At 34.8% G+C, this 27,649-nt stretch overlaps 2 protein-coding genes across 9 annotated transcripts in view; both read left to right on the forward strand.

The window, feature by feature from the left end:
• Positions 1-9,993, forward strand: part of LOC124534345 (POU domain, class 6, transcription factor 2) — a 151,610-nt gene extending 141,617 nt beyond the window's left edge. For 5 of the 8 annotated variants that reach the window (XM_047110125.1, XM_047110127.1, XM_047110126.1 and 2 more), the window contains 5 exons: positions 521-701; positions 2,439-2,492; positions 3,365-3,448; positions 6,105-6,241; positions 7,002-9,993. In XM_047110125.1, coding sequence (XP_046966081.1) covers positions 521-701; positions 2,439-2,492; positions 3,365-3,448; positions 6,105-6,241; positions 7,002-7,126 — 581 coding nt within the window. In that variant the 3' untranslated portion in view covers positions 7,127-9,993. The remainder of the gene's footprint in view (positions 1-520; positions 702-2,438; positions 2,493-3,364; positions 3,449-6,104; positions 6,242-7,001) is intronic. The other 3 variants (XM_047110132.1, XM_047110129.1, XM_047110133.1) reach the window with 3 other exon arrangements.
• A 1,930-nt stretch (positions 9,994-11,923) lies between these two features.
• On the forward strand, positions 11,924-26,241 carry LOC124534342 (tyrosine-protein phosphatase non-receptor type 4). The gene is made up of 15 exons (XM_047110117.1): positions 11,924-12,495; positions 12,638-12,766; positions 13,094-13,307; positions 14,686-14,894; positions 15,828-15,980; positions 16,969-17,207; positions 17,615-17,767; positions 18,342-18,606; positions 18,887-18,992; positions 19,964-20,206; positions 20,962-21,078; positions 22,231-22,454; positions 23,810-23,942; positions 24,942-25,153; positions 25,711-26,241. The coding sequence occupies exons 1-15, from the start codon at positions 12,346-12,348 to the stop codon at positions 25,789-25,791; spliced, it is 2,628 nt and encodes an 875-aa protein (XP_046966073.1). The 5' UTR covers positions 11,924-12,345; the 3' UTR covers positions 25,792-26,241.
• Positions 26,242-27,649: the final 1,408 nt, after the last annotated feature.

Raw genomic sequence — 27,649 nt, forward strand, 5'->3', positions numbered from 1 at the left:
GTCGAATAAGTAATCGCATTCGATTTTCAAAAATTGATTGAATTACTCTCTCTCATCTCAAGAAATTATAGACAAGTTCACACGACCCCAAGTTGGCACAATAACAATTCATCGGCACATAAACGAAATTACGAATCGTCTGCGTTTGGTACACCGTACACCGGTAAATGGAGGAACGATTGCCAATTTACCAACCCTACCTTGTCTTAATTGGTGCAGACTACTGCTCAAACTAGTGGGGTAAGGCAGGGAAGTAATTTGTCATCGGTTAGCTAAGCAGGGGGACGCTGCCGCGGTACGTCTCCTCACTAATGATATTCCGCATAATTAGCACCGCCACCATCTGCTAATTACATAAATTGCCCACTAAACCTATCTATAATATCATCTTCGAAGGCGTCTGGAGATTATCGAAACATTTAAATACTGAATTACATCATTTACATATTATCTTGATCCGTCTTTAATAATATTGACCAATACTTTTTATTGATTTGTATCTAATTTTTTCTGTCAACAGATCAACCAACCATCAGTCAATCATCTGGCAACGTAGTCGACGGCATAAACCTAGAAGACATCAAAGAATTCGCCAAAGCTTTCAAACTTCGGCGACTGGGTCTCGGCCTAACGCAGACGCAAGTCGGTCAGGCGCTCTCCGTCACTGAAGGGCCAGCGTACAGCCAAAGTGCCATCTGCAGGTGAGAATTTATCCAACGCACTTAAATTTACTCGCTCACCTCACTTTGTATTTTATTATTAGTCGTTTTTGTATGCCTAAATACATTTTTTAGTGATACAATCTCTAAAAATAATACTGGCAATATTATCTGACGAATCATAATGTAATCGGAGTCGCACGCTTGGTTTAATTCATTTATAATATATGATAAATAGTATTTAGTTAAGATTTCACGTAAATCATACAATTAATAATTGTCAAAACATCGTGTCTGTTTCGGGTCTCATAGGGCCCGCGGGGCTAACAGCAATTTTTATCGGTCAGTCGTCACGGAGTCCAGATATCACAATAACTTTTTAATAACGTTAATTGAAGTGATTTGTAAAACAGCATGACTCCTTTCGTTGCTTACAATTCGTTTAATTAATTACCATTTGGACGGCTTCCGTTCTGCTACGCTGTGTCTTGGCCTACGATTTTTAAAGGCCAGACAGGCGTGGTAATTAAACATTTTTTTTACACCCACAAATAGATTTACATACATTAAGAGTTTCATTTTCATCGACGTAAAAATGTAATTAACTATTTACATTATATATGTTAATGTAAAGTTAAACCATTTTGTTGAACTGAAATGTTTAACAGATAAAATATTACTCTAACTTACAAGAAGTAAATAAAATAAAAAAAACAAAATGGCGACGACCGATCCGTACTCACGAATAATTGTCATTCCCTTGCCTTTATTTCATGGGCTTCGATTTCCTAATAATGTTTAATTGAAAGTACATCAAACCTTCGAAGAGCGTTTCCGCGATCGGTCCGTTCGACCAAGGAGGCAGACGTCTCGAAAGAAATTTCAACTCGGCCCCACCGACCTCGTTCGTATAATAAAATCATTAATCGTTACTTCTGTTCCAGTTAATTAATTATCTCGGCGTAATTACTTTTTTCGTGTAATTAAAAGAGTAGAATTCCCCTGTCTTTGTCCCGTTGTGATTTCATTTTCCATTAATTTTTCTTTCGCCCCAATTTGCTATTGTGACGCCGCTACACGGTTTCTACCCCTTTGATTATGCTGGACTCAATTAATTTGCATTATAATTAAAATTTATTATTCCTGAATACACCTTATGCATCACTTAGACGGGCCTGGTGACGCTGCCGGCTGCGCTGACAAAGGAATCTATTATTTTTTTATAACTGCTTAATAGTGCATTATTAACGTATATTTTCATACTACGAAATGAAAAAAGTTTTTATGTATGGAACGAAAAGATAATATTCCATTAAAACTTCTACGTATTTAAGATACGACACTTTAGGTTGTCATTGATCTTTACGAATACCGTTGACTCGAATAACTTTTAATATTTATATGGTCAATGTTCTCATGATCATTGTCGATATGGACAAATATTGAATTAAGCATGGACGGTATTACAATTTTATATCAGATAGACTGCGTCAACACGTCTCCCGCTTGCGACAGAGGTATTGTTTACTATGTTTAAGATTTCTTTTATTTTTAGGATCGTCTTCAATTATCATACGTGGAATAAAGAGTTCTCAATGGCTATTCGGTCGCACGTCTTGCGTAACAGACGATAACATCGCTTATTCCGGAGAATAAACCATGCGTGCGGCTCTATTTCCTTGTATGCTTAACATTAAACATAATATGTTGTGTTCCTTAGATGTTTAAGGAGTGCTTTCTCTGAACATACTCTAACATATAATCTGTTACCGTCCCCAGTGCCCTGGCTTCGCAGATGCTAGCAGCTCAGCTGTCTTCACAACAACAAAACATGTATGTGTTTTGTTTTCTTTACCCTACACCAAGTATCCTCGAAGTTACCGTTAACGAACAAAGACTAATATTCTATAGATTTTATTACACAAACATTAAAGAGCAATTAGATAATATTATCGAGTACGATAGCTTTGACGATACTGACCTGTTACATACATTAAGCACATGCTTCCACACACGGAACGGTCCTATCCGTACGTCGATTGTCTTAAATCAAAATGTTTCAACGCTGTTTAATGTTATCTTATCTCGATCGGCGATCCGTGCATACCACGTGAATGTAACCGCATACATTTATTTCTAATTACCGGTTTTGGCGTTCTTTCTTTTTTACTTTTCACACGTATACCGTATTTACATATGAGTAATTACTGTAAGAAGGCGTTATGCATCAGGCGAGTCACATTTTGATGTTAAGACAAACGCGCTACACTAATGTATACCGGGCACAGTCTGTTCGACGTTATGAGTAATCGTTGTGAGAATATTTATCAAATTTGTTATATGTTACGTCTCGAATAATTTCAAACTTTCCATCTTATCTAGCATGATGTATTATTTCATTACCTTTGTTTATTTTTTTTTTTCATTTATAATTCATTTTGCGCAATTCAAAGCCAGGGCATTGGCATACGTTACCTTTCGTTTCTAATTGAATTCATTTTATTGTTACAATGTACGGTATTAATCAAACTGATTACCTCGCCGGCCTAAATTGCCTATTGTTTTTTTTTTCTTTATGTCTAAACGTTAACGCAATGTCAATGTCCTGTATTAATGCCTGTTAATTTGGATTGGGATAATTTAATCGCGTAAAGGCTTCATCGCGCGGTGCAAGTTTCTAACATTCAAATTTATGTTCGATACAGATTTGAGAAATTGGATATAACTCCAAAAAGTGCGCAGAAAATCAAACCGGTGCTTGAACGTTGGATGAAGGAAGCTGAAGAGAGGTAACTATTACTGTTTGAGTGATTATGTGCGTATTGTGCAAACGTGTCCGTGTATCACATTTGGCCTTAACGCTTAGCAACGTGAAAGATATTTCTCAAATCTGGACTAACTGAGCTTTGGTTAGGTTATCTGTGCACCCATATGCTTCGTTTTATCTATTTATTATTATTATAATCAACACATATATATGATATAACACACACATTCACGCTTATTACGTTACACAGCTTGTTTTTACATTGAATGCTTATCACATTATCATAGTAAGTATTTATGTGTTAATTTATATAAATCTAATTGTGGATACTTAATATTTTTTTAATAATTCATGTTCACGTATACTAGGAATGGCAAGCACATGATTCATAAATTATTAATTACATACATATCATTTAAAATTCAATAACAATGTTGCTTATTTGTTAAAAACAAATTAAACATACTTGATTTGAAAATAATGTAACAGAAATAATATCATTTTCGTGACTCGAATGGATTCACGCGACGTAAACACGTACGTAGGTACAGTCGGGGTAAGGAAAGGTTCGTCACCTTAAGATCTATTTTCGTGTGCTCTGTAAGAGCGATAATCTGCTTTACCGTACGAGTACATATGGCACTGTCAGACAAATTTTGACAATTCAGTGTAAGATATCATATCTAATTTAAATTTATAACAACTAATTACGCTACTAAATAGATTTCATGTCGATATAAAACTAGACGCAGTCCAAAGATGTTACACTATATTGAACCAAGTTATCATAGTATGTTAGTTTAATATTCTATTCAGATGTCAGCTTAGTGATTTAGTTTCAAAAGGTACTAAGAATTTACGACTTGATAAAGGAATGAATTTGAAAACTGAAGGTTTTCTTACTCTGACTATACATGTGTACCGTTGATGTTTTAAATTTCATAAGGAAACCAGGTGTCGTTTAAATCCCCAAAGACCACTTAATATCTTGTAAGGACCACTAGGATCTATCGATTTAACATTCTGCATCATTAAAATGCATTATCTGGATGCAGCGGGACGGGTTTAACATTGCAAATGGTGCGTTGAATTTGCAATCGGCTCTCTCTTGGTGGTAATTTTTAACGAGCGCCTTGGTTAACGACAGCCCTTGAATTAATAAAGATATAACCATCCGTTTCATCTTCATTAATGTTAACTAGCAAATCATCTTGTTAAGTTTTTAATTGTCATTTCACAATCGAGGGTGACGTCTGTTTGTTCATTTGATTTTAACAATTACGCAAATTGAATCGACACATTCTACTTCATTGCTCTCATTCATTATCATTCGTTAATAAACATAGAGATTTTTCTCACATAAAACTTTTAATTATATGGAATAACATCGAAAATTTAATTCCATGAGTTTAAAAAACAATCACAATCATTAATTGTCAATACTTTTTTTTAAATATTGAAAAGTTGCATACGATAAAAACGGCAGAAATTATAATTTCATGAACTTTTCGGTCTTAAGAAACAGTTGCTAAAGTAAAGTAATAGATCTTTTTAATGAATAGCGTAAGAAAATCTTACTGATTATGAGACGATAGCTGCAAGATCGGTCATAATCTTATTTTGAAGAGACCGTGGATGTGCAGAAAAATAAAGAGGATTCTTTGTTACAAATCTTTAATAAAGAATTAATTTTAGTTTACCCAAAAAAATTACTGGCCGGCTAGAAAATTTATTTCAAACAATATAATGAAATTAAATCAAAACAAAATCTATCATAGGATTTGAAATACTTAAAAAAACTTTTGAATAAACTCGAAGTTTCGCTTGCAACCCACTAATAGCTTGTCAATATCCCAATAGTCAAAGATGTATCTCATATAAAATAAAGACGGAGACACGTGCGGGTTTCGTCGGTATATTTTCCTTCAACGATCGTATAAAATTACCAAAATATCAGCCATCTGGGCCAGATCGTCTCAGCGGTTACCTTTATCACCATATCGATATCGTATGTATTCTTTTAAACATTACAATTTATACGAGACATTTGAAACGCATATAATTTCCCGTCTACAGACAGTACATTATTTAAATTATTCATAACTAAAGATTCATGTATGTAAGCAGATTCAAATGACATTGAAATTATGAAACCAGACCAAGGTGTACTATTATCATTCGATGTTCATCAGCTTATTTTGGTTTTCAATATGAACTTGAAAAGAAATTAAGTCTGATCTACTTTACTTCGAGAGTTGCATGTTTAATTGATGCTTGCTTTAAATAACTTGCGTATGCTATGCCGCTTGTTGTATCGTATATGCTTTTTCTATCTTTGAAGAAATCCTTAAGGAGTTATTTTTTATTTTGTCATCTTTCATTTTGTTTAAAATAATAAAGAAAACATATTAAAAATCATTAAATAATTCTTTAACATACAACATATCTTTATTTGATGTCGGCTACAATTGCGTTTGCTACGGATTTTTTTTTTCAAACAAACTTGAAAGCTTTATATTAGATTTAGCAATAGTGATGCCACTTATCAACCCGGACCAATCTACCAAACAGTATTAGTTAAATCTGTACCTGTTATCTTAACGTTTCAGCAGGGTTTACGTGCATTGGAAAATTGGTCGTTATCGAAGTTTTTTAAATTTCATTCTGTATCCTTCCAGGTACGCGTCGGGTCAGAACCATTTGACAGATTTCATAGGCATGGAACCGAGTAAGAAACGCAAACGACGGACCTCATTCACGCCTCAAGCGCTGGAGTTACTCAACGCGCATTTCGAAAGAAACACACATCCGTCTGGTGAGTTCAATTAGAGTTTTTGAAATATAGATCTCAATTTTAGATTACTTACACACCTAGAAAAGTAAATTTGTGAACGCCTTGAAAAGAATAGTAGCCAACTCTTAGCCGTTCATTACCCAGACATTAGTATAATAGAATAATGTTTAGCGTGTGTGAAGTGTAAATTTCAAGCACACTCATATAATAAAGTTAGTATGTATTAATTCCTTTGAATTACATCACTATCTTAACTTATAAATAACTTAAAGCTTCAATACATTAGTATTGCTGGTGATGTGGAAATACCCAGAAATACTGCCGTAGTTACGCTTAACACAAACTTTAGGTAAAGTACAAAAATCGAAACTTACTAATCTCTAACTATAAAAATCAAAATAAATATGAAGGTATTATTTATTAAACATTGGCATTGGCATAATGAATTGAATTTAATTGAATTAAACACATCATATTCGCCGTCTTAAATTCGTATTAAGTAATTAAATTTATAACTCTAGACTTTATACTTGGAATTACATTATCGTATATTATCCAAAATTTAATGACATATGTATAGATATTATCTCACACAAATAACTAATGATACATATACTGTAAGAACTATGAACGCGAATAGAAGATGGTTTATTATAAGTTGTTTATACGACAGATATTTACTACAGCATATCATGTCGTGTCTGTATAATTTTTAACTCTTTAACATACTATACGTTAATAATTTTATTCAAATTAATTTTATTTTTATTATTTTTTTCAGGCACCGAAATAACTGGACTCGCACATCAGCTGGGCTACGAGCGGGAAGTTATAAGAATATGGTTTTGTAACAAACGACAGGCTTTAAAGAACACCGTTCGAATGATGTCAAAAGGAATGGTCTAAATTAAATATAGAACAAATATCATCAGATTATGACAGCCCATTGAAAAAATACTAAAGAAGAACCCAAAAGCTGCCAGCCTGCCAAGTGTGATACCATATTTATTTTAATTTGACATTATATTTGAGTTTGACATTGCCAAGGACATTCGCCAAATCCCTGGCAATGCCAACATAATCAGCCTTGTAGCGAGGTGAACATGTCATCAATATAAAGTTTAAATCGTATATTTAGTGGACGTATCCAATGCAACAAAAGTGTTGTTGTTTGACAGAAAGATATATTTATAAGTATCTTCGCTACATCATAGCAACGATTCTCAAATTTAGTTTCTTAAATGTAATGTTCTAAATTTAAATTAATATGTAGCACATCGAGAAGACATTTATCTTCTATATTTTTGTGCGCAATCATTTAATTTTGGTAGCTCAACTAATTGCTCTACCAACATAAGTACGTCTGATTGGTGTCACACTTGGTCAAATATAATGTAATGAAAAAAAGAAGATCTGACATAACAATATCAAAAAAACGAAAACACCCACAGATTATACCAAAACGCGAAGACATGTAGTCTTTCTGTCATTATTTGCAAAACTATACAAAACATGCTACGTGAAGTTTTTATTCGGTTGATGTAATACTGGCCTTATTCGAATCTTGTTACGATTCAAGCCAAGTTTAGTAAAGTAATACGATTTTTTTAAATATTAATGTAAATTTAAACATTTCGACTGATATATTCGTCTCGACGTAGCTACTTTTACAATGGTATATAAATGGTAGTATTAAATAGGTGTTTAGTACAAAATTAAAAATAACGAGTATCACGATTTAAAATACTCTATACAAATATCATTCTAACGTAGTGATGCGAAACATCGATCACGATTAAAACACTAATCTTGACGCTTATGACAAAAATGTAGGAGGCCGTTTTGTTTTTGAAAAAAAAAATGCATTTTGTAAATAAGTACAACACTTGAAAACTGAACTCATGGCGATAATGAAATGTAGTTTCTAGATACATTAATTTATTGAAATACTCTGAGTTGTTTCGTTCTACATAGCGAATGTTGCACTTTATAGTTTTAGGATTAATTAACAATATTTGGAAGTAGTTAAAATGTCGTCAATCTTAGTGGCCTACTTGATTTTAATTTCGATTATTATAATTTTATTATTTTGTTAATAGATAGGTTTAAACGATATGTATAAAATAATTATATGCATTGTCGTAAATTGTACATATTGTTCTCGTAATTTTAGTTTATTAAAATGTATTATTAGTTTTATATAACTATAACTGAACTATAAGTTTAGCTTCGTAAGACGTTTGTCTGGTAATCAAGTTGGATATTTGTTGCAATGTTAAATGATTTCTTTCGAAAGTACGCCTTCATTTCCATATTTGCAGAATAAGTGTTTGTTTAAATGGAATTTTCTATTGTAGAATACAAATAACAGCAGGTCTGACTTGAATTATTAATTTTGTCTTATCTGTGCATATTATTTGGGTAACTACGAAAAAAAACTAATAAAATTGCCTCGCATTTGGAAAGTAGATTTCGAAATATATACTTATATAGATTTTCAAAAAATAAAAAAATTATTATATATGTTTTAAGAGAAGGAGGTGCCCGAAAAGTATGCACATCATAAAAAAAGAAATTGTGCTTAAAGAAACTTTATTAGATCTTCCATCTATAGTAAAACATTTTCTATTGAAAGGACTGATTAATTTTCTATAATAATTTAAATACATTAATAATAAAACATTTTCATTTTAAGAGATTTAAATAAACAGAGTAACTATTGATGTAAATAGTTTAAAATAAACATTTCATTCAAAGACCTACTGTTAGCTGTATTACCGTTAGTGATAAGGCTGTAATTTAACGTATGTTAATGACCAATGAAAACCACCTTGTGATCATTAATATTTGTACTGTTACCTACTACTTAACAAGAGTCGTTAAAAAATAATATTATAAAAAAAATTGAACATATTTTTCGGCTGTTGAAAAAATTGTAAATACAATATTAAGGATAATAAAAACTATTTGGATTAATATTTAGGAACAAAGTGAAAAAATATTATCAAAATTTATATTTTCAAAAATTATTACAATTGCAAAAAAAAATGTGTATTTAAAAAAAAAAGGAATGTTTGGCCATAATCAAAATTTTATCGAGTACTGATTTTTTATCGACTTAAGCACACCACTACACCCACAAACAAGCAGTACGGTAAACAGCGACTTAAGAAAAGAAACGTGCAATGCGATAGTGCACGTAATGTACTTATAACGGAATCAGATATCTCGTCCTTTAATATTCAATTTTTAATCGTGTTAGATCTAAATGGATACCATAGGATAATAAGTATACATATTCTGTGTTTCGATAGATACAAACATTTTATAAATATCAGCTATGAGGACTCGATTCAAAGCATTGCCGAGTAACTGTGCTTTCATATCGATACATTTTACGTGTAACGAAATATCTGATTCCCAGCAAACATTAGTGTAATAGATCGAAGCATAGAATGCTAAGTACAAATAATTAATTTAACGATAAACTGCTAGTCCGTTACATATAAAAAATAATATTATTAAATTTTATTACATTGCAAAATCGCGTTGCACCCTGGTTTTCATGATCCGCATGTATTTATAATAATAATAGTTTAAAATACAATTATTAAAAGTCTACTACACATAACTTCATCTGTAACACATATTCAAACCAAACTGTAACAGTATCTAATAGTGTATTAATTTTTCTTCCTGTAATGGTACCGAATGGATGACTATGGCTGCTGGAATATGAAGAGAAGCAGATTAAAGGCAGATAACTGTTTGAATGATTGTTTTATTCACATACCTTTTATTTGTTCAACGTCCGTGAGTCGAGTTCTATTAAAATTGAAATATTTTTAAGAGCGATTCAACTTAATAGATCTATCTCTTTCTAACACCCTTGATTTAGCAATTTAAAGAGGAAGATAGAGTAACTATCCTTTAAACAATAATTATAGGTAAAATCGTATAGATTTATTCACTCACGACGACTCGCCCCTCCACTTAAAACTAAACCTGATTCTTAAAAATTAATTCCAATTCTATAATTTGTATTATTTTGCTGACTTTACTCTTATTTTAATCCTCTTACGCACACAAAGACACGTTTTAAACACAAGCGTCATTTAATACTCTTAAGGTAGTCAAGTTTAAAAAGCGATATTCTTCCAGATTAACACTTATTAACACTAACTTATTTTACATTTATTTTACCCACTAATCCGTGCTTAATAAAACATCCCGTATTTCTATCCAAATCTGGCTTATAATTCTAACTATAATATCTATTTTAAAAATAATTAGAATTATAACAAAACACTGCAGCCGCGTTCGATTTCTTTTCTTACCGGCCAGTATCAGACATTCGGTCAGTATTTATCGTGAAAAATTAAAATATTACATAACAACATATTCTAAAAATAGTCAATTGACATATTATTAATCAAAATTATTCTAATAAATTATAGTTATACAATGTGCAAAAAAATAGTAATGAACGCCGATAGTTTTTATAAATTATTTTTTTTTATAATAATTTTCATTCACATAACAAAATCGATCGATCTTCACTAAGAAAAACTTTTATAAAGAATTTAATAGCGATTTACCAGTATTTCTATAAAATAATATAAGCACGAGTTTAGCCTATTGCACAGATATGCGTTTTTTTTTTAATGACAGGTGGCAAACGAGCAGGAGGTTCACTAGATGGAAAGCGACAACCACTGCCCATGGACATCTGCAACGCCAGGGGGCTTGCAGGTGCGTTGCCGGCCTTTAAGAAAGGAGTACGCTCTTTTCTTGAAGGTTTTCGTGTCTTATCGGTTCGGAAAAACCGCCGGCGAAAGCTGATTCCACAAAGTAGTTGTGCGAGGCAGAAAATGTCTAAGAAATAGCGCTGTTGTGGATTTTCGGACATGAAGGTGGTGCGGGTGAAACTTAGAATTTTGGCGAGATGTCCGAAGGTGAAATTCAGCAGCCGGGATTAATCCGAACAATTCCTCGGAACATTCCCCTTGAAAAATTCGGGCGTAATATGTTGCATTAAAAAACAATGTTACAATTTTGAATGCACCAAAAAAGTATGTTTATTTATCAATGGTTTTAATTCTATTATGTTAAATGAGAGAAATTAATAAAATTATTTTGTTGAATAAAAAATATGACATGGCTTCGTTTGAGAGAAGGGCCCTTAGTAGTATCTGACCAGAAGAACTTGTAAGATATAAGCTCTTCTGGGTACATACCACCTTCTCATCAAATATTGGAGCAGCGAAACTACAGGTTCAAAATGTAAGGTAATCTTAGCTCGCAATGTTGGTGGCGTATAGGTGGCGTATTTAGGAGTAATTAAATTTCATACAGTACGAACGTCTATGGGCAGAGGAGACTACTTACCATTAGGTGGCCCATTTCCGACGGTATACCTATATTATATTTAAAAAACAAGTAATAGATTCCACGGGTTACAGAAAGCAACACATTGTTAGTAGGTGAATAAATAATCTTAAACATTGCAACGTGTAAGGTTATTTGATGTTATCTAGACAATAAATTAGATAATACTAATTATCTCTCTGCTTATTACTATTTTTAAATGTGGTTACGAAACATACAGAATGTAATTTTACGATAAAAATATATGTTTAATGATTCATTTGCAATAACGAAACGTCGCGTTAATATCAGTAAATGTCAATGTCACAACTTCAATATGGCGAAGCAAAGATTACCGTAAAGTGGAAAGACTGCGAAGTGATAATCGTATTTTATAAAACCAGCCTATTAATCACTTGTTTATAACTATAAGAAAATAACACAAATCAATTCTTATAGTATTAATGAATATTAGTCATAAAACTATCCACAAAAATGTTTGAAATCTCGTTTAGAAACGACAATAATAAATACATGAAAATAATGTAAAGCGTTCACATATATACAATATTTGTTGTTCGTGTTACGTCAACATTGAAAAAGATCAGGGATACTTACTAAATATGAATTGCTAATAGCAAGGGTCATGATTCACAAGGTTACAGGTTACGGGAATGCGTAATTGAGTCGTTCAGTGCACGATACAGCGCTGAGTCTTGTTATCTGGTAGAAAGCCGACTGTAAATAATTCTTGTGAAATGATTGAGAGTGTATCGCGTCGTGCCTTCAGCAGCTCCAGCGGTACTTACAATGTACGCGCTTCAGAACTTGCGCGCGAACGCAAACTCAACATCTTTAATGTTACTGTGGTGTTCTTGGACGACACCGAACAATCGTTTCAGATTGAGGTATGTTTCACTCCTAAATTCATCTATCGACAAAATCGTCGTTTAAATACTATCATAAAAGAAATAAAAGATTTTTATTTCATATAAACATTTGTTGTCAAAACAATTCAAAAATGTCAATAACAATTTTTTTTTTCTAAAGAAAAAGGCAAAGGGGTCTGTATTACTGGAACATGTATTTCAACAATTAGAACTTGTTGAGAAGGACTACTTTGGTTTACAATTCACTGAAAATGGATCAATTCCCAATGCAACAAACACAGAGATAACGGTAAGAAACATTGAAAGCATGCTTATCACTGTCAGTACATATTTACTACTATCAATATTGTTACTACAAAAAGTAAACTTGTATGAGTCATTGTGTCTTATGAATTGAAACCATACAACAGACCTGTTTCATTATGTGTTAGGTGTTTAATTGTATCATTGGTGATGACTCACACTCATTTTATCTGTTTAATCATTTCAAAGTTTTAAAAAATGTTTCATTCGTATCCTGGTTCTCAAAGAAGATAGTGTACATATGTAAATTTAAATAAATAAAGTTTTACAATTTTGTTCGTATTTTAAGCAATATTTTTAAATACTTTTATAGCGGTGGTTAGATGGTGGTAAATCAGTGAAGAAACAAGTCGGTGCTAGTGCTCAATTCTGGTTGGCAGTCCGTTTTTATCCACCAGAGCCTTGTCGTTTAGCCGAAGAGTTCACAAGATATCTACTGTGCTTGCAGCTGAGGAAATTGTTGCTTGACGGTAGAATGTCAGCTCCAAAGAATACTGCCTTATTATTAGCGTCATTTACTGTGCAAGGTACTGTTAAATTAGATATTTATTTTATTTTCATTATTTTATATGTAATATTGTCGAGATATCAAACCTATTTAAAAAAAATTGTTACTATTATAAAATTATATAGCTTTTATCAGTTCATTATGTCATGGTATTTTTTTTGCGAACTTAAGCTTTTAATTTAACAGTAAATAAATGTAATGCTCCTATTTCAAATAAATTCATTTGATATCATTTAGTTTTTTAAGTAAAATAGAAATCCTTTTTTGTACTTTATTTTTAAAAACTTTAAACTTTTAATTTTTTGAATATGAATAAGACTACTTTTGTGTGAATTTAAAATAGCAAGTAAATATATTAATTAATCTATAAAATTAATCTTGTAAATATTTCAACATGATTAACACAAATATTCGCTGAGAGTTATCTAGGCTATTTTTAATAGGAATTATTTTTATAAAACCCTTAAATCCCAAAAACAGCTGTTAATATGTACAAAGTCACTTGGCATTGATGAATTATGCATTGATGTTGTTAAAATTCCTTTTAATATATTAGACAATTATTGGTAATTCTGTAGTTTATTTGATAAAATTTCTGCACTAAGTTTTCCTTAAGTTTATCCTTCCCTCACTAAATACTGTATTTGAAATGTAAATATCTAATATAATCGTATACTGCTAATATATTAAAGTAAATCCTTGTGTGGTATTAGACTTGATAACACTGACCTTGGATTAGTCAAAAGATATTGTTGATGACACTTATCCTGTTCTGTGGTCATGTTCTGAATAGTGTCTCAACTTTTGATGCAAGGCTTTCTAAGCCCGCATGCCGTTGTACCAAGAGCGTTGACACCCGGCTCTTTTACTTTAAGCTGTGATGTGATAATGAAGGGTGTATACTGTACATACAATACATATGTGCCATTTTTATTATTATTTGATATATCATAATGATTAGAGCACAAAGTACTTAAATAGTGACATTTGAATATTATTTGACCTTATTAATTTTCCTTAAGATTTGTCATCGTGGACCAAAATGGGTTGGGTTCAAATTATTATTACTTTAATCATATGCTATTATTTCAGTTACATTAGAAGAAAATGTTTTGTACCTTTTAAAGTAATATATAATTATGATTATTAATACTAACGACCCATCCCAGCTGCGTACGGGTGCAAAGCTGATACTAAATATACTACAGACTTTTTGGTTTCTTTTACTATATTGTACATGTATTATATACAAAAACCATCCTCTCAAATCACTGTATCTATTTAAAAAACCGTATCAAAATCTGTTGCGTAATTTTAAAGATCTAAGCATACATGGACAGAGTGTGGTCAGTGACATTGTTTTATACTATTATGATTTTATGTATTTATATTTACAGCTGAATTAGGAGATTATAATGCAACAGAACATTCGTCAAACTATCTATCCGAGTTATGCCTTCTACCAAAACAAACCCAGGAAGACGAGAGACGTATAAGAGAACTCCACAAGTTACACAAAGGTCAGGCACCCGCAGATGCAGAGGCGAATTTTCTAGAACATGCCAAGAGATTGGATTGTTACGGAGTCGAATCACACCCCGCGAAGGTAATTAAACTTTAACTTTTTTTTTTATGTAAGCATTGTTATCAGTCTGTCAGTACATCCATAATGCCGTTATCAACCCAAATTTAAATATTAGCTATGAGCAAAAAACGGGGTAAAAATGTAAATCTATGTACCTTATAGGTATATATAAGACCATACAATTATTTCTAAAACCAATCAAGATATCAAAAAACTCAATATTGTCAATTTAAGATTATTGGTATTAAAAATTGAAATTACTTGTCACTTGTCTGTTAAATAAAACTAATATTTACATAACACCAAATGCGATCGAACATTGTGAATGCTAATTCAACTCACAGTTAAACATATAAAATCGATAGGTTATTTATTCAGTGAAATTAGTGTTACACTATTTCGTCACGGTAGCATGCGTAAACGATCCCGTGGCGTCCGCCGAAAGACGGAGAGAGAACCGCTGGTTTTTTAGTGGGTAAACCCGGTGGACGCCGAGTGCGCCCAGGAAACCGGGGAGTAACACCCCCCCCCCCACATTAAATCACGTGGGGGAGGCGCGTAAAGCGTTTTTCCAGCGACAAAGAAAAGTGTTACTCTATCGATATCATTAAAAACTTTAAATTAACAATATATCTGGGCAATACGTGTCCATCTATGGTGATATTATGTTATTGAAATCGGATAGTATATACACGAATTTTTTTTTTTTCATAAGCAATAATTGAGCCAAGATGGCCCAGTAGACAGAACATCGTGAGGAAACCTGCTTGTGTCTAATTTCATTTAAATTCTGCCATATGTGTTTTCCACCAACCCCCAATGAACAACGCGGTGAAATTTGTTGTAAATATTCTCCTCAAATGGGAGAGGAGAACTTAGCCCAGCAGTGGGAATTTTACACGCTGTTGTTGTTATCGTAAGCAATATTGTAATGTCCATGTATTTCCTTTGCAGGATTATAACGGAAAGGACATATTGATTGGCGTAACATCAATCGGTATAGTCGTATTCCAGAACAACATTAGAGTCAATACATTTTCTTGGAGTAAAATTGTGAAGATATCGTTCAAAAAGAAGCAGTTCTTCATTCAATTGAAACGAGAACCAGTGAGTAGATTGTTCATTCATTTTCTAAGTCATCATCATCATGTAAGTAATCATTCAAGGGTGGCTTCTGTTTAACAAAATAACACAGATGTGTCCACTTGTGGGATTTGACGCATATTTTCCTCACAACCCCAGATCAGTTAGCCCCACCCTCCTCTCACAGACTTTACTGTAGTGGAGCAACTACTAAAATAATCTGAGACATCGTAATGCATTCCTCCCTAATAGAACTGGGGGAAACTCTTTCCTCAGTTGACTTAGAGAGCGCTCAACTATTATGTGACGCAATTTTTGTAGATTTCGGCTATCGGTGTCACTTTCAAACTTGTTGTTAATTTTTTAATAAATTAAAAATGACGATCAGATTAATGCAATCGAGGGATTCCTCTTGAAACGTAAATCAAAAAGGTTGCCTGTTTGGGAGTTGAGATGTCGTAAATTTTTTTTTGTAAAATTTACTGACTAAACGAAAAAGAGTCGAGATGGCCCAGTGGTTAGAATGCGTGCATCTTAACCGATGATTGCGGGTTCAAACCCAGGCAAGCACCGCTGATTCACGTGCTTAATTTGGCTTTATAATTCATCTCGTGCTCAGCGGTGAAGGAAAACATCGTGAGGAAACCTGCATGTGACAAATTTCATAGAAATTCTGCCACATGTGAATTCCACCAACCCGCATTGGAACAGCGTGGTGGAATATGTTCAAACCTCCTCAAAGGGAGAGGAGGCCTTTGGCCCAGCAGTGGGAATTTACAGGCTGTTGTTGTAAACGAAAACAAAAGACTGTAACGTATCGTAACGTTTTACGAGACACCTCCTCTCCCCCAATTGTGTTACGTAGTTCTTGAACGCCCGCTATTTGGTTTTATGCCCAAATCTATAAATTGTTTAATATTAGATAAGGCCCCCAATGGCCAGGGAGCGTTGCCCAAGGACAAATAACCAGCTTTTACTGTACTGTATCTATTAATTTGTTTTTCTTTTGCAGTCCGAATCATACGATACTGTATTAATCTTCAATATGCGATCGGGTCGTGCGGCGAAAGCGCTCTGGCGCTGTAGTGTGGAGCGACACGGGTTCTTCCGGCTACGGGCCCCCCGGCGCCGGCCGCTGCTGGGGGCCCTGGGAGCACTCGCTGGAGTCACCGCCCCCACCGTAGCAAGAACTGAAACGCAAGCCTTGGAAGACGCGAGACGATCTCGATCCAGCAATAGAAGTTTTGTTCGGTAAGATGAATATAGATTTCATTGATAATTTTTCAATATTATGCAAAGAAATCAATGATATACAAATATAAATATTGGAAATATTTACAAGTTAGCTGGAAAACGTGCTCTAATGAGTACATTTTCATGGTTTTTGTTTGTCCGCCAACTTATATCCATAAAAAAAAGAACGAATGAACGAAACATGAAGAATCATACAAGACAGCTCGTTGAGATATTTATATCTGCAATAGTATAAAACAAACCCTGTCTATGGGCGATGGTGATGGACCACTTACCATCAGGTGGCCCATATGCTCGACCGCCCACCTATACCATAAAAAAGAACTATCTTTAAATAATAATAATAATAATAAATATGAGTTAGTTTCGGGTATGATCCGTCCATTCGCATTCCATCGTGGCAGGCGCAGCAGCTCCCGCACGCGCGAGCGCTCGGCGGGCGCGTCGCCGGCGGCGGGCGCGGGCGCGGCGCGCGGCGCGCGCGTCACGGCGCACCGCGAGCCCGCGCCGCGCGCCGCCTGGGGGGACGCGCCGCCCGCGCCCGCGCCGCCCGACGAGTGAGTCCGCACCCTCCACTACACCACTACATACACACACAACTACATACACACACCACTACATACACACACCACTACATACACACACCACTACATACACACACCACTACATACACACACCACTACATACACACACCACTTCCATTACTTAACTATATTTTTGTGTATCTTGATTGATGATGATTATGAATGATAAAAATTCCATATTTTGTAGGCTTTAACAGACGCTTTTGAATTGTCGTTTTGTAGAACTATATTAAACCTTACATTATATTCACCTAATGTAAAACATTCACTAGTGAAGTCAATACAAATATAATTTTTGTTCTGTAGAAAATAGTCTTTATAAACAGTTACATGGTTGGCATATATTATAACATAGTTATCAAAAGAAATAAATATCAAGTATTGTTGTTGTTGATACTTTGTAACGAACTTATCTTTGAAAGCTAATATCGTCAAATACATATATCATATCACTAACAGAGATGCACGTAAACACCTTTAACATCATACAAATATCAAACACTAGCTAATACCGGTCATAGTAAAATCGTTCCGGTTCGAATCGTAGCGACGGCGGCTTCCTGGAGCGTGCGCTGCGCGTGCCGCTGACGTACGTGGACGAGTCGGAGTCGGAGTCGGCGGGCGAGCGCGACGAGGGGGGCGAGGGGGGCGGCGCGGGGGGCGAGGGGGGCGCGGGGGGCGTGTCGGTGCGTCTGGCGGCGGGCGCGGACGGGCGCTTCGGCTTCAACGTGCGCGGCGGCGGCGGCGGCGCGCCCGTGCTAGTGTCGCGCGTGGCGCCGCGCACGCGCACCTACCTGCAGGAGGGCGACCAGGTAACGCGCGATGACGTCATTTCGAAAGTTTTATATAATCTTTAATGTTGATATAGTACTCCTAAATCCCACCTATAATTATTAAGAGAGCGTAAGAAATCACTTGTATATATTTATATGCTGAACTATATATACAATGGTATCTTACCAACTTTCTTACTTTCTGGTCGGTTTTCTCCTGCCTACCTAACCATAGCCGTACTTAATAAATTGAAACGCTCTTATCAATTTAGACATCTCTATTATACGACGAAAATAATGGTATATTATTTTTCTATAGGTGATATCAATAAACGGCAAAGACGTCGACGAAATGACTCACGACCAAGTTGTGCAAATGATAAGAAACACGAAGGGCGTTCTTACTTTATTAGTGAAACCGAATGGTAAGACAAAAGACAAGCACATTAAAAAAAAAAAATCTCAAAATTATATTTATACACTAGCTACAACATACATAAATGTATACTTTTAGATTGAAGAAAAAACAATTTTCTTAGCTTTCCTTTATTTGTATATAAACCTACCTCTTGAGACCACATTAAAAACCTTTACATAGTTTAAAATATAAGTGTACAAACATACAGAAGTGACTTTGTTTCTTAAGATCATATGTAGATATTAATATCTAACAATTTATTGAGATTTATTAATAAGGGAAATAAAATGTCATTATATAAAGTTACACTTACTTCAGTTCACTACTTCCCTATCAGATAACATTCTCACCAGTTAAGAAACTATAGATTTACGTCACAATACATTAGTTGATATATATGTTGAACAATTTTTATTTCTCATAGGCAATTTTATTAGGTATATTAATTAGCAGCGCACGCGATTAATATACATGTCACCGTAAAATTAGAAAATTCGTTAGATTACAATCTGACGACACAGATTGTAAACTGTCGAAATATTGTGAACAGTGAAATATGATTGCAATTTAACGTATTATTTTTCAGTGTGATCTGTGATCCAAAAAATAAACCAATGCACTAATCAAACTATGTAAGATCGAGACGCAATCACGTATAGTACGACACAACCGAGATGTCGCATCGGCAAAATTCGTAAAACCGATCACATCCGAATTGAGTACGCCATCCCAAATTATCAATGTTTATTTCTCATGCGAATATGATCTTTGCACAAACGTAATAACTTGAAATATCATATTCGTCAATTTGACACGTGGATTTACATCACTTGCTTTCTTTGTCGTGTGAATCTATAGCGACGAATAGCGTCGAATGTCGCGATAGGGAGCTATTTCTATTGGTTGTGTAAATCGGCAGTAATCGATGCTACATTTAATTTTTGTCCTGCTATAACTATATCGACAATTCAATTCCAGCTGTTTACGAACCAGAAGAATCGGGTCCGGAAGAGCCAGCCGTCTGTTTCGTGCCGCTCGGTTCTGGCCAGTTCGAAGGTGACCCTCTGGAACAGTCCATGCTGCTGCTGGGCGATGGTCTAGCCAGTGGAGCGGCCTTGAAACAGTATGAGACCTTGCTGAGGAGGATATCTGAAGAGAGTGCATCTGTGTCCAAATTGCCCCAAAACATCAATAAGAATAGATACAGGGACATAGCGCCTTGTAAGTATTTTTAAACCTCATACATAGTGCTCGCTCTTATTAGAATATGTGTTGTATGAAATTTTTTATTATGGTTGTACTTAAGATTTTGAACGGTAACAAATAAATAAACACACAATTTTATTCATATAATTATCACTTTTTTGTATATAGAAAATAGCGTATATACTTGTTGTGGCTTGAGGCTTTGCTCGCGTTATAGAGGTTGGTTGTCATACAATACAAAAAAAAAACAACATATGTCTTTCCTTGGAGTTTAAGGTTGCTTCATATCAAATTTCATCAAAATCGACTCAATGGTTTGGCAGTGAAAGACCGGCAGACATATAGAGAGACAGATATACTTTCACATTTATGTTATATATTAACATAGATTTAGGGTGTATGTGACTAACTACTGAATAACTATTGACGACCTTCATGGTCGAGTGGTGTGTACACCGGTTTTCATGGGTACGCCACTCTGAGGTCCCGGGTTCGATTCCTGGCCGAGTCGACGTAGATTACCATTAGTTTTCTATGTTGTCTTGGGTCTGGGTGTCTGTGGTACCGTCGTTACTTCTGATTTCCATAACACAAGTGCTTTAGCTACTCACATTGGGATCAGAGTTATGTATGTGATGTTGTCTCATATTTATATTTATATTTATAACTGTATTTGGATTTGATTTATTACAAACAAATTACCTTAATAAAATATTTATTTTTAAAATTTGTCCTCGTCCAAATGAACTAATGACATATTTTACTTGTAGATGATTCAACACGTGTGATATTAAAGAATGGACCAAATGGCGACTATATAAACGCATCATATATAAACATGGAAATACCAAACTCTGATCTAGTACTCACATATATCGCTACTCAAGGTAAAACTCTCATTACTAGCTAGTAGGGCTTTATGTAAGACCACCTGTAGTGGTACCACCCATTCATCAGAAGCACTTAGTTTTGTTGATCTGGCAAGCACCGCTGATTCATGTGCTTAATTTGTCTTTATAATTCATCTCGTGCTCAGCGGTGAAGGAAAACATCGTGAGGAAACCTGCATGTGACAAATTTCATAGAAATTCTGCCACACGTGTATTCCACCAACCTGCATTGGAACAGCGTGATGGAATATGTTCCAAAACCTTCTCCTCAAAGGGAGAGGAGGCCTTTAGCCCAGCAGTGGGAATTTACAGGCTGTTGATGTTGAGCTAGTGTAACTACAGGCACTGACAACATCTCAAGTACCAAGATTGTCTCATTGACGATGTAAGGATTGTTGAATATTTCACACAATGTTAGTGTTTTTGGGTTATGATGACCACCTATCATCAGATGGTCCATATCACTTTTGGTATTTTTATTATAATAGACAGTCCTATGTGATCCAAGTAGGAACAGTAATGAAAATTCAATATATTGTGATGTCATGAAATCGTTCTTGTAGGGTAAGCAACACAATACGTGAATGCTAAATAAAGATTCCAAATTCAAATTACGACCATTGACTGTTTTATAGTGACATGCTTAAATAACGGGTATAGTTGTTTATCTTGTGTATTCCGGTCGAATAGAGCAGAGATGGCCGACCCAGTGGTTAGAACGCGTGCACCTTAACCGATGATTGCGGGTTCAAACCCAGGCAAGCACCGCTGATTCATGTGCTTAATTTGTCTTTATAATTCATCTCGTCCTCAGCGGTGAGGGAAAACATCGTGAGGAAACCTGCATGTGACAAATTTCTATGAAATTTCTATGAAATTTGTCACATGCACGTTTGTGATAAATCAACCCGCACAACAATAACAAATCAATCACACCCGCATTGGAACAGCGTGGTGGAATATGTTTCAAACCTTCTCCTTAAAGGGTGAGGAGGCCTTTAGCCCAGCAGTGGGAATTTACAGGCTGTTGTTGTGTTGTTGTAATAATCGTCAAACCCTCTCTTTTCACAAGAGAAATAAAGTTTGGATTATGAGAAGTACTACTGTAGTGTAACCAACAGAATAAATATTTTTTTTATTATATTTCAGGACCCCTACCGTCAACAGTGAGTGATTTCTGGCAAATGGTCTGGGAAAGCGAAAGCAGTTTAGTTGTAATGTTAACAGTGCTGGCCGAGAGAGGTCGTGCCAAATGTCACCAATACTGGCCCAAGGTTGGCTCAACACCCTTAAAAGCTACAAATAGTCTAACCGTCCTCACTAATAGTGAACAGAATCATGGTCATTATATAAGAAGAGATATGACCCTAAAGGTAAGTTCTGCGTGTATTTTGATATATAAGAAACAGAAAAAATTATAATGACGTCAAAATATTAGTCACAATACTTTGTTGATTGTTGTTTTTTTGTACATCAAAATTTTGATGACAATATTTTGATGTATAAAACAACAACATCGATTACGTTTATTTAAGTGTCGTTTTATAAAAATGGTTTAATGGGACTGGAGCGAAAAAAAGTTATTATGTTTATAAGAGGTTAAATACTGTTAAAATATATTATCTAATTTATGCCCCTATTCGACTGTGCTCGCATTTAACCTGATCGAATTATTTATCATAAGTATGTATAGTATCGGCAAAATTTAGATGTAGCATCGGCAAAATTCGTAAAATCGATTACTGCCAATTTACAGAACCAATAGAAATAGCTCCCTATCGCGCCATTTGACGCTATTCGTCGCTATAGATTCTCGCGTCAGTTCAACCCGAGAAAGCGTGTGCATGTAAATCGACGTGTCAAATTGACGAATAAATTAGGTCAAATAATATTAAACGTTATTACGTTTGTGTAAAGATCATATTCACATAATAAATATTGATATTTTGGGATAGCGTACTTAATTCGGATGTGATCGGTTTAACGAATTTTGCCGATGCTACATCTAAGTTGTGTCGTACTATATCTGAAACAAAATTTCACTTTAGAACGACGGCAGAACAAGATCAATTAATATGTATATTGTTAGTGTACTTATTAAATAAATAAATAAATAAATAAATAAAGATCTGCATCAGGTTTTGCTACGTGACAAACGAGACAAGTGTAAAATTAAAGATAGTGTTTTAAATTTTCGCGATTACACATTGAATTAAAACTAGTTATAACGGATTTGAGTCACGTCAGTCTGCCCGTGACCACGAACGCTGTAAAGTGCTCGAAACGTCGGGATGCCAAAAAATAATTAATATAGAGTACGACACAACTTAGATGTCGCATCGGAAAATGCAATGGAATGAAAATAAAACCGATTACTGCCAATTTACACAACCAATAAAAATAGCTCCCTATCGCGCCATTCGACGCTATTCGTCGCTATAGATTCACGCGTCAGAGAAAGCAAGTGCATGTAAATCGACTCGTCAAATTGACGAATATATTAGGTCATATGATACTACACGTTATTACGTTTGCGTAAAGATCATATTCACATAAGAAATAAATATTTATAATTTGGGATAGAGTACTTAATTCGGATGTGATCGGTTTTACGAATTTTGCCGATGCTACATCTAAGTTGTGTCGTACTATACGCGATTCAAATCCGTTATAACTAGTTATATTTCAATTTAAAGATATTGTATATAATGTGTCCCGTCTCCCGTAGAGCTCGTGCGGCGCGAGTCGCGCGGTGTGCCAGCTGCAGTACACGTCGTGGCCCGACCACGGCGTGCCCGACGACGCCGCAGCCTTCATCGATTTCACTACGCTCTGCTCGCAGCTGCGCAACCGCACGCACGGTGGGGCACGCACACATATCTGCGTCTACACGTGTACACACACGCACACGCGCATACACACGCACACGCGCACGCGCACGCACACATGCATACTACTTACGCCAGCTCGCAAACAGTCACGCACACGCTCACGTGCGCATACAAGCTCGTGCAAATAAACATGTAGAGACACTGCCTCACCAAGCTGCGCAACCGCACGCACGGTGAGGCACGCACACATATCTGCGTCTACAAGTGTACACACACGCACACGCGCATACACACGCACACGCGCACGCACACATGCATACTACTTACGCCAGCTCGCAAACAGTCACGCACACACTCACGTGCTCATATAAGCTCGTGCAAATAAACATGTAGAGACACTGCCTCACCAAGCTGCGCAACCGCACGCACGGTGAGGCACGCACACATATCTGCGTCTACAAGTGTACACACACGCACACGCGCATACACACGCACACGCGCACGCACACATGCATACTACTTACGCCAGCTCGCAAACAGTCACGCACACACTCACGTGCGCATACAAGCTCGTGCAAATAAACACGTAGAGACACTGCCTCACCTACTAGTATTATCTATACATATAATAAAAGCGTCGTGATTGTTTGTAATTTTAAAATAACAGCTTTTTATTCAATGCATATGTATGAATACCCGTGTATTCTTATGCATATATCAACATAATTTTTTTTTTTCAAAAATTGTCTGTCGAGTATGTTTCTTTCTGTTAATTTCTGGAAAGATTGGACCGATTTCGACGAAACTTTCAGTAACAGATAGGTAGCTGATTTAATAAGAAGTGACTTAGGCTTATAACAATAACTTTTTTGTTAAATTCAAACGCGCACGTCGTTGTGTACTCAGCTAGGTAAATTATTAAGTCTTATATGCTTAACGTTTTATTTGCTTAACTTTAATTATATATTATAAACAATGGTTATAATTTTTAAAACAAATTGTAATGTATAATATATACTAATTTTGTAGTTATACCAACAGTAGTGGAAGAAATAAACGGTGAAGAAGAACGGGTGTTAGACCCACCCATGATAGTGCATTGTTCTGCGGGAGTGGGTAGAACCGGCGCGCTCATACTAGCAGAAACTGCCTTGGAACTGCTGGCCAGACGACAGCCCTTGTACCCACTGGACTTAGTCAGAGCAATGAGGACACAGAGACCTATGTGCATACAGAACGCTGTGAGTATATTTAATATTATGTTATAGTTAGTTAATCTTGTGATCTTCGATAAAGTGCCTCGTCTTATATTCAATGCTGAGCAAACGGCTCTTCCATTAAATAAATAGTTTCGAGGTTTTTTTCACTACTTTGTCCCAAGAGAGGTTGATTGATACACATGTGACGAAATTGGCATAAAATTTAATTTATTCTTATAATAAAAATTCAATGAACAGTAATTGTAACAACAACAACGACAGCTTGTCTATTTCCCCCACTGCCGAGCTAAGACCTCCCCTCCATTTGAGAAGAAGGTTTGGAACATATTCCACCACGCTGTTCCAATGCGGGTTAGTGGCATACATATGTGGCAAAATTTCTATGAAATTAGACACATGCAGGTTTCCTCACGATGTTCCGCTTGACCGCCGAGCACGAGATAAATTATAGTTACAAATTAAGCCCATGAATATTAAGTGATGCTTGCCTGGGTTTGAACTCGCAATCATCGGTTAAGACCCACGCGTTCGAACCACTGGGCCATCTGAGGAGTAATTGTAACGTTTATCATATACAGAGTCAATACAAGTTCGTATGTGAAAGCATCCAAGCCGCGTATTCGCTTGGCCTCACTGCCGCCGACAGCGCGTCCAACTGATGACCGACCGTTCCCATCGGGGACGTTTGTGCTAAACTAGCTCATATTTGTATCAAGGTAAGGTCGATATTCTACTGTCAGCCCGTCTTGCAGCCGTTAAGTACTATTAGAATATGTTAAAATTGAAAGCAAGTTTATATACGTAAACATATGTCGCGATTTTGTAGTTTTCGTAGTTATACAGCGTGTTTTGTATATCTGTGACGGTAATTTTAAAATAATTTTGATACATAATGTACTAAAAATATTAGTCATGAAATCTCTGTCTAAATTTAGTTAAATTATATGTGTATAAATATTGAATATAATAATCGAAAGCACGAATTTATCAGTTAAGATATTTAATTTATTGTATCGTTTATGCTAAGCTGCATATATTTTTTTGTAATTGAAAACAAATAAATTTTGTTGTAAACAAAAATATTAATTCATTATGAACTGAACACTTGATAAGAGCTTCTAAAAATCAATTGTCTTGATTGTATTCTGAATACGTTTCAGATAAAAACCTCCTTTCAAAAGTAAGTTTTTATTTGGCTGTTTAATGAGTTACAATATCAAATACTGTCATTAATGACAATATCTTACTTTTTGACATAAATAAAATCTTTCAAAAATAAACTCATATTTTTTTGTAATCGTAATGTTAAGCTTTTGTTTAGTTGTTTGTTTAAAAAAAAACGCTTTTTATATATAGAAAAAAAAACTCGAATAAGTTATAACGGAAAACATATCAATGTTTAAAAAGAATTTTAAAAATTATTTATTTTCGTTAAATTTTAAATTATTTTTAATTATATATAATTTAAATAGCTAAGATATATTAATTAGGTAATTCTTGCCTTCGTAACGAATTTAATTTGTAGTCGCTTCACATTTTGTATATTTTTTATCTGTATTTTTAACTTTCTATGTTATCTGTGCCATTTTATTTAAGTTTTCAAACTGACACTAGCCTATTGTAATCGTAAGTGAAATATAAATTCTTTATTCATAAAAAATAGACACTAATGTAAATATTTTTTTGTTACACATTCTATAACGAATTTATGTTGACTACAATGTGGCAACCCTGAGTTAGTAGTACTATAAGTATAGTACGACACAACTTACATGTCGCATCGGCAAAATTCGTAAAACCGATCACATCCGAATTAAGTACGCTATCCCAAATTATCAATATTTATTTCTTATGTGAATATGCTCTTTACGCAAACGTAATAACTTGTAATATCATATGACCTAATATATTCGTCAATTTGACACGTCGGTTTACACTTGCTTTCTCGGGTTGAACTGACGCGAGAATCTATAGCGACGATAGCGTCGAATGGCGCGATAAGGAGCTATTTCTATTGGTTGTGTAAATCAGCAGTAATCGGTTTTAATGAATTTGCCGATGCTACATCTAAGTTTCGTACTGTACTTATTGACTCTTGACCGAAATAATGTTTACCATGACATTTGTAAATTAATTATTGACTTGAATTCAAGCGATACGATTCATTATCGATTTTTACGCCTTATGGAATTGATTGTCACAATAATTATTTAAATTGCAATCGTATCAACTAAATTCGTTATAGAATTATCAATGTATATAATTTAAAAATTAAACAACATTATAAACGGTTATTACATATATTCGTAAACTTCTAAAACAGTATTAGTTACAATTACTATTATAAGATACAAACGGAAGTGTTCTTCGACGAAAATGGGACCTAAATTAGAGGAAAACTGTGTTCTAGGTCGTCTGTAAATAATTAATCCTTGTATGCAATTCATTGACATGCGACTATTGGTGTTTACCTCGGATTATATCATGATTGTCAATGTACAGTGTACAGTTTTTATT

The sequence above is a fragment of the Vanessa cardui genome, chromosome 12 (genome assembly GCF_905220365.1).
Source record: "Vanessa cardui chromosome 12, ilVanCard2.1, whole genome shotgun sequence".
Classification (NCBI taxonomy): domain Eukaryota; kingdom Metazoa; phylum Arthropoda; class Insecta; order Lepidoptera; family Nymphalidae; genus Vanessa; species Vanessa cardui.

What these genes read in the sequence shown, in the direction of transcription:
- LOC124534342 (XM_047110117.1), top strand. Translation starts at nt 12,346, where the DNA reads ATGATTGAGAGTGTATCGCGTCGTGCCTTCAGCAGCTCCAGCGGTACT. An exon ending in AACAATCGTTTCAGATTGAG is followed by an intron (nt 12,496 to 12,637) that starts GTATGTTTCACT and finishes TTTTTTCTAAAG; the next exon opens with AAAAAGGCAAAGGGGTCTGT. An exon ending in CAACAAACACAGAGATAACG is followed by an intron (nt 12,767 to 13,093) that starts GTAAGAAACATT and finishes ATACTTTTATAG; the next exon opens with CGGTGGTTAGATGGTGGTAA.